Genomic DNA, 8588 nt, shown 5'->3' with positions numbered 1-8588 from the left:
TAGTTTTTCGATGTTATTGACATCCTCAGAGAACGTCAAATGTCATACTAAAAAGCAGGTTGTTCTCTAACCAGAAGGTTAGAGGTTTAATCCCCATCTCCCTCATTGCAAGTATCCTTGGGCAAGACACTGAACCTCAAATTGCCCACGACGGTTTTGTATGATCGATGTTATAATGGGTCACAGGCTTCTAGTGGTAATCAACACTAGAAAAGTATAATAATGATGTTATAGAAAGTCATGAAAGATGTCAGAAAATCTTAAGTTGTAACTAAAATTACCAGACAGCGATTGTATGCTTCACCAACCAGGGCAGTTTCTGTTTATATGTTTCTACATAACTTTGTTCCAGATTAATATAAACGTCACTTTAACCTTTACCTTTGGCCACTGAAAATGAATCCCTTTGATTCCAAGTGACAACTGATATTCAAGAAATTCACTTGAGCAGTCTCTGATGTATTCAACAGACCAAAATACACACTCAGGGAATTGAGCCAGATGTAATGAAATTCCCACCGGCCAGAGAGAAGACAACATAAAAAGTGGAACAAGTGCCAAGGTTAAATATAACAAAGGAATTTATTTCAACACTCATTTTGTTTTGACTAAGTTCACAGAAGTTTCTCTACTTATCTCAGCTCTTTAGCACCGTTCATGCACGAGAGGGTGTGACTGATTCAGACTCTTGGAATCTTGATTAGTCATTAAAACAATTCACTTCAAAATAGACTAAGCAGCTGTTTAATGTCAGCATGTTCACGTGTCAGTCACACCCTCCTGGAGATAAACAGTGAGGATCCCTCCCTGCTGGACAGGTGTAGCAATGACAAAGATGACAATACATTCAGGAGAAAAAAAATCCCCCTATGGTAACTTTTATTGATAATACTTATGCCGTGGGCCTTAATCTCACGAAGTTCTACTTCAGCCGAATATTTCCTTCACTTCCCAGAATGCCTATTGATAAAAGGCCTGCAACAGAGAGATTTGAATAGAAGTTCACGCAAACCTTTGTGTGATTTCATCCCTTGTGTAAAGGAAAGGCCTCAACAAGTATGTTGAAAATTTAATTTGAAAGCCTTAAATTTAGTTAAACCTCATTGAAATATTGGTCATGTGGATTTGTCCTCCTATAATATTCTTCTTAAATCTTCAGATGAAACCAAGCAGCTGCATTTCAATCCAATCAAGGCAAAAATGTGCAATACGTCTTTTAATTTGAATTACTTTAGATCACAAAATGATGAGGATGTTTTTACGTATAACAGGTGATAACTCAGTTTTACATTTCTGTACACACTTAGGAGAAACTCCTAAGTAATAAAAGGCTTTAGTTATTAAATGCAGTGTTTAGAATTTCCTCTGGAGAACAGAGGCAGACAACAGGCTGAGAAGAGAAGTGTATTGGTTAAACTCTCTTCAAGGGAAACGTTGTAAAAACACACAAAACAAATACAGCAAGCCTTGGACTCTGATAGAGAAATCCATGTTGAAGATGCAGCAGTCACTACGCCTGACGATGTTAGAAACAGATTTTGGGATCAATGTTCTCGGGGGATTTTTGTTTCAACAGCAAATGTTCCGGCAGAAATTCTTCGGCATCACTGAAAAATGAAAGCTGTTATTCACTGGGCTGATGTGATGTAGCCGCTTCCTGTCGAGGTATTATCACACAGAATTTATACAAACATTTACAGCATCGAGGTGTTTCTGTAGAAAATACATCCAAACTGACCTGAACCCTGAAACATATCAGTGTTAGGAGTTATAGGAGGAAACCATCCGCACCAACTTTGAAATGTTGCAAATACAACGGCAGGAAACAAAAAAATTTAAAATAAATAAAAACGTCAAATCAACTTGCAAGATATTGTGACCTGTAGAAAGGTTTTGAAATTAGCTGCAGAAAGGTTGAACATGAGCTCCTCTCATTACAAGGAAGGTAGACGTCAGTCAGAGAGCAGAACTGCCTTGATGAAATAAATAAAAAGATATAATCAGTCTGTTATCACGCTGTAAATATGAATCATTTACAGTCAAATCAGGAAGATTAAAATCTGATCGTGGTTGGTCTCATGTTTGATGGGTGTGTTGAGGCATTCTGGAGCAAATCCATGTCCAATAATGAAAAATTAAATTCTCTTTTGTTTGCCTTGTTCCTTCATTTTTATTAGAAAAAAAAATAACTGTTGAGGGGATACACTGGATGAAGCTGTGAACTTTCTGCCGTCAGGGATAAGAGTTGTTCATTTGAGGGTTTGAATCATTAAAAGGTTCAGTGTGTAAGATTTAAGTGAAAGGAGTCTGTTGGAAGAAGTTATATGTAAAATAATCCTGTGTTTTCATTATTGTGTAATCATCTAAATTGTAATTTTTCTTTACCTTTGAATGAGTCGCTTATATTTAAATACTTTATATTAACATTGGGAACTGGTCCTATCTACTAGATGTCACTAAATTCTACACACTGAATCTTTTAACGTACTCATTCTTTGAAATAATCACCTCCCAGGCTCTGTAAAAGAAAATCCACACCGAGTTGAGTTTTTGCAGCTGGGATGAAAAATGACTTCCTTCTCTACGCGATCTGCTGTTTCTCCTGAGCCGGGCTTGTCTCTTCGGCATTCCCTCCTCTGTCCTGGTTCCAGTCTCGGAGGCCCTCCGGCAAGCTCGTGTCCTCCTCAAAGCTCCCAGTACCCTCCACAAACTCCTCGTATGTTGACTTCTCTTCAAATGGCCGCGTGCCCAGCAGCTCCAACATGTCCCCCTTGTCCAGAACCTCTTTCTCCAGGAGACGCTGGCCCACCTGATGACAAAAATCAGGATAGAATCTTGAATTGTAAGTTTTTTTTGTCCCAACAAAATAATGATTATAATAATGTCATTACTAACGCACTTTAACACAAGTAACAAACTGCTTTACAACAATTTGAAAGTCCCAATCAGAATTTAAATAATAAAAATTGAAATAAAGATACAGATAATAAGAGCAATAGACATCACGTGATAAAAGCTTTTTTATAAAAAGGTTTCTTAAGTAAAATAAAACGGGTAAGCGATTCTATCTCTTGGTTATGTCTCCTTTTGATTTCAGGCTAAATTTCAGAATGGTTAGCAGCATCCTTTCGGTAACTCACGACCTGGATGACAAGAAGACCTAAGTTCTGAAATATACGTAGGGGCCAGTCCATGCCTGGCTTTAAAAGTTATTAAAAGAATCATAATTATGTCTAAGCTAAAAAAACACTGGTAATTGGTGACATTTATCATCTGTATTTTAAATTAGTTGAAAGGTCTATAGCAAAAGGTAATAGGATGAGCAACTACATATCTACTATACTACTAATTATCAGAAATTGGTCTGTCCAGTTCTAGCTAGACAACCTCAGGTTGAAATGAAACATGGATGATGTTTGTGGAAAGATTGGGCTGTATCTGGAAACACCACAGAAAACAGCAATGTAAGGTCTACAGTACAGTCATAGATAAAGATGGAGATAAATAGTTCATATATATATATTTTTGCTTAATAACTGTTAGACATGAAGTGAGTGCAGAGCCTGACCATTACGGAAGATTTAAAACCTTTGTTATGTTTAAATATTACAAGGAAAACATGGAAATACTGCAATATTTCACAACTTGTCGATGCTGAAGCTCTTGTACGTTTTTTTGCATTAAAATGTATTCTCCTTATTCGTACCTGGAGTGCATAGTGGCTGTTTGAATCTGGCAATCTTTTTATTGAATATAAATTATGCAAATCCCACCACTCTTATAGTCCCACAACACTCCAGTATTAGCAGGTGATGTATCAGAGTCTCACCATCTCTACCAGGTCCTTCTTTTCCAGAATGAGCTGCATCGTGCGCTCGTAAGCTCGATCCACCAGCTCTCTAACCTCCTGATCGATCAGCTCGGCTGTTGCCTCGCTGTATGGTTTCTCCAGGACCATCTCACCCTGCCGGGGCAGATCGAATGACACCTGCCCCACCTTATCGCTCATCCCGAACTGCACCACCTGAGGAAAACAGAGAAGAACAAGATGTCATAGAAGGAAAAAACCTGTTCCACTGAATCAGGATCCCAACAGGCCCACAGTCCCAGCAGGCCCTGCAGGTGTGTGCCGGTTACCTGAGCGTAGGCAGACTGTGTGATTTTCTTCAGGTCATCCTGAGCGCCAGTGGTGATCCGGCCGAAGAACACCTGCTCGGCCACACGGCCTCCCAGCATCATGCACATCCTGTCAAAGAGCTGCTCTTTGCTGTACAGGTACTGCTCCCTGGGCAGGTACTGAGCATAACCCAGACCCTTCCCCCGCGGAATAATCGACACCTTGACAAAAACAGAAGCATTTGAGTGGGACATTTGGACAACTGCTAAAAACATGGCCTCAATGTACATAAAGGGCCCATTCTAAGCTACAGCTAAAGTGGTCATTTATTTTTAGCACATTTGATATATGAATTGCTTCTGATAATTATTGACTATAAACTTATTTCCACCATTCTCTCAAAATCTTTTACGGTATGATTCCAACTATATCAATAAGGTCTCATTCAGGCTATAAACAGTGATTAATCTGATGATTCTTTCCTGGATTGATTGATACATTTTTTGTTTATAAATTGTCAAAGAATTGTAAAATATTTATATATTTAAGGCCATTATAGCCTGTGTTGGTGTCTTTGAAAGTCTGGTTTTGGCTCAACTGTTATAACTGTTAACAAACATATTATGTTTAGCCTGAGGTTTGACAAAGAACTGCATTAAAGCTAGGGTTGATAATCCTGAAAACTAGCAAGAGCAGGCTACACTGCAGGCTGCAAATATGCAACTGATACACCCCACCCCCTCCCAACTCAACAAAGCTATTATTGCTTGTGTTTATTACTTTTTCCTTTTATTTTTCCATTATGTATTGATGGCTATCAGAATATCAACAGAGTTCATAAGAATGCCGACAGCCAGTGGCAGACTGCCCATCAGGAACAGTGGGACATTTCCCGCTGGCCTAATGTTTTTTTTGGGCCTTGAAACATTTTTGTGCTGTTATTATGTCGGCGGGTGTTGCAGACGTCCTTGAAAAGATGTCAGAGAGTTACTGCGCCGCCTTCTTGTTTACTAGTCTGGTAACTGGTACCATAACATCAGGTTAGCCTTTGCTTGAAAAGGGTGGGCAGGAAAATTGTAAAATTCCCAGCCTGAATTATTATCCCTGTCCAACCATGAGAACAGCAATATTGTTTTAATGACTGAAAAATTAGGCGATTAATTAGGTATCGATTAACACAATCGTTTCAACTCTGCCTGGGTTTAAAAACAGCCAACAACAAGGCAACTATACTGCTAATTTGTTGGTTTGTTTGTTGTGGTTTTTTACAATCCTGTTTCTTTTGACTCAAATTGCACATGTATACAACTGAAACTTTTTACTCGTTTAAATTATTTAGTGAAAAACCTAATAATCTTCATTGAGTGTTTTCATGAACATTAACTCATTCTTTACTATTAAAATAAGATTTTATCCAGACATTTGGATTTTATATATGCAAAATGGAAATATTCAGCTTGACCCACGCTCAGCTTTGTTTAAGCAGTTTATCACTACAAGAATCACTGTATTAGATACACCCACCTAAAAAAGACAGTGATTTAACTTTATGATTATTCTGAGAACATTAGTACTAATGTACTAGTATTTTGTCTGTAACACAACTAAATTCAACAGCAGCACAAACTACATTCTCCAGAATTATTCCACAGAGTTTGAAAAAACACTGGACATTATACTGCTGGACTGTTGTGTTAGCCTGCAGTGCTTTTAGCTTTTCATAACAACTTATGTGTAGGTATGTGTAGGTATGTGTAGGTGTGTGTTAGTATTGGTAAACTCTACCTTCAGCAGTGGGTCGGCGTGTTGCAGGAACCAGCCCACGATGGCATGGCCGGCCTCGTGATATGCCACAGTCTTCTTCTCTGTAGGCTGTAGGACCTGAGTCTTCTTTTCCAGACCTGAGGACAAACCCAAAAATCCAGGACTGAGACTCATAGAAACATCAAATGTAATTTATCTACAATATCTACTGATGTTAGAACTGTAATGTCTGCTGGTGAACACTGTGCAATATGAAAGGTATGAAAATTACAAAATAAAATGTTCAAATTTAAGCTAAATCAGATTTATCAAATTGTCAAATGACACTGACCTCCGATGACTCGGTCGATGGCCTGTTCAAAGTGTTTGCCGTTGACGGATGGGCTCAGGTATCTGGCGGCAATCAGAGCCGCCTCATTGCAGACATTAGCGATGTCAGCTCCTGATTGATTCACAGGGAGCAATATATCAAGACACAGCTTAAACAAAAGTCACAGGAAGGTGGTGCTGTTTTCTCATCACCAATTTATCTGATTTATCTAGTTTCCTTAAAACTCTACACGTCAATTTACAATTTAGTCTTAAACTTGCTTGTTTATTGAAATAATACATTTAAATTGTTTGCTGTTGGCTTCCATCTGTTTATCCGTCTGCAACTTAGAAATTAGGATTCAATGTAATGAAATAATTTCTAATAATATAACATGATGACATTTTTAGGCTGATAACTCTCATACACAAACTTTGAACGGCGGTAGCATAAAATTGTTGTGAACTGTTACAGACCAGTGAATCCTGGTGTTGCAGCAGCCATCTTCCTGGCAAGATGGTTTTTGTCCATCGTTGGGTCCAGTTTGATTGGTTGAAGATGAACTTTAAAGATGGATGCCCTCCCCTTGATGTCTGGAGGACCTGAGACAGGAGACGTTCATGTAACAGAAGAGAAAAGCCTCAGTCTCAGACAAACACTCAACAAGCTTATACATTTAGCTTAGTGTACCTGCGTGGCTCTTCCTTTATGAATGTGCGTATGAATGGCTGATTGGGAATTGTAGTGTAAAGTGTCTTTACTAGTTGTTAGGACTAGAAAAGCACGACATAAATGTAGTCCATTCATGTTTCTGCTGAAAGGAAACTAGCTGAAGAATTAAAAGGAAGCACTGATACTGTTGACTTGTTGCATTGTGTGCATTTGCTGCCTGAGAACACGTTAATCTGCATTTTATCAAATATAGGAAAATTGTTGTGCCTCTGCACGAGCTGAAGCCAATATGTACTCGTGCTATCTGTCCATTTCTCATAAACATATCATCTCAGGAATGCTTAAACTGAACTGATGACTAAAGATGTAAATAAAGGTCAAGTTACATGGATGTTCACTGCATCTTGAAAAGTTGGTGGAGGCAAATACCCCAAAGGCAGTAACACAAGTGGTAATACAACTTTGTCATTGTGTAACAAGTTCGTCATTGTGTAACAAACTCATAATCCAAAAAGCATTTTAATGATTTACTGGGGGAATTTTGTATTCCTTGAAATCAGTTTATAAAATTTGTTTTTCAAGAAAATATCTGATCGCAGAAGGAGTACATTTATGAAGCATTCTCTGTTTTTGTTGATCACTCAAAGTGCTGGTGATGTCATAAACTTCATGATATAGGAGTTACAATTCAATATTAAGCAATATATTGTGATACTGTCAGCAAGGCGCTGTAGTGCTAATTTATTTTAACTGTTAATTAAAGGAGAATCACATTAGCACAAAAGCAAACAAATCAAATCAAATGCATTGTTATTTTCTTATATTGCTTGAGAAGTTAAGACAAACCAGAAATAGTCAAGTGACGTCAGCGGCTTAGTCAAGAAGCATTTTTTCAAGTCTGTTCAGGATGTGTATTTGTCAATGCCTACTGTACCTATGTAGATCTGTCTGTCGAAGCGCCCCGGCCTCATCAGAGCAGGATCCAGGATGTCAGGTCTGTTGGTTCCAGCCAGGACCACCACATTAGTAGATGTGTTGAAACCTGGAAGTACATGAGATTAACATTTGAATGACCCCATCAAACTTCTAAGTTGAAATCAGGAATCAGACTCAAGTTATGATTCAGCCTACCGTCCATCTCCACCAGCAGCTGGTTCAGAGTGTTTTCCTGTTCACTCTGACCACCAAAGTTCCCTCCTCCTCTCTTTCTCCCAACAGCATCGATCTCATCGATGAAGAGGATGCAGGGGGCGTTCTTCCTCGCCATGGCAAACATGTCCCTCACCTTCAGTAGAGAAAATTCGTAATCAACTGTTTTTATAGTGTTGTTCTAGTCTTATCAACCAGATTCACCCATTCAACCCGCAAAACTATATCTATCAAACACAAGTCACATTCTGCTGGCACAGTCATTAGGAGCAATTTTGGGGTTTCACTAACTTGTCCAAGGACACTTCAGCATGTAGGCTGGAGGAGCCAGAGATCAAACAACCGACCTTCTAATTAGTAGATGACCCGCTCTGATTCCAGAGCCACACATGTTTAACTTTGGGATTCTCTTAATGGTAAAACATTTCAGGTGTTGTGGACATGCTGTCAAATTCATTTTGAAGCAAAAGGAATCTGGGTTCATTTTTCTATCTATCCCTCCATCAATCCATAACACCTTAATCAGGAAGTTATTAAAGAAAACAAAAGAAACTGGATTACACATTCACCACAGTC

At 38.6% G+C, this 8588-nt stretch overlaps 1 protein-coding gene across 1 annotated transcript; it reads right to left on the bottom strand.

The window, feature by feature from the left end:
- Positions 1-563: 563 nt before the first annotated feature.
- LOC128444172 (AFG3-like protein 2) lies at positions 564-8148 on the bottom strand (the record flags this gene model as incomplete). The annotated part of the gene is given in 8 exon segments (XM_053426488.1): positions 564-2809; positions 3830-4024; positions 4138-4338; positions 5903-6018; positions 6213-6323; positions 6668-6793; positions 7798-7905; positions 7995-8148. Coding segments are annotated over 8 exon segments (1239 nt in total), but the record flags the coding sequence as incomplete, so codon positions are not given.
- Positions 8149-8588: the final 440 nt, after the last annotated feature.

Source organism: Pleuronectes platessa, chromosome 7, assembly GCF_947347685.1.
Source record: "Pleuronectes platessa chromosome 7, fPlePla1.1, whole genome shotgun sequence".
NCBI lineage: Eukaryota > Metazoa > Chordata > Actinopteri > Pleuronectiformes > Pleuronectidae > Pleuronectes > Pleuronectes platessa.
This window is presented reverse-complemented; position numbering and strand designations above follow the sequence as displayed.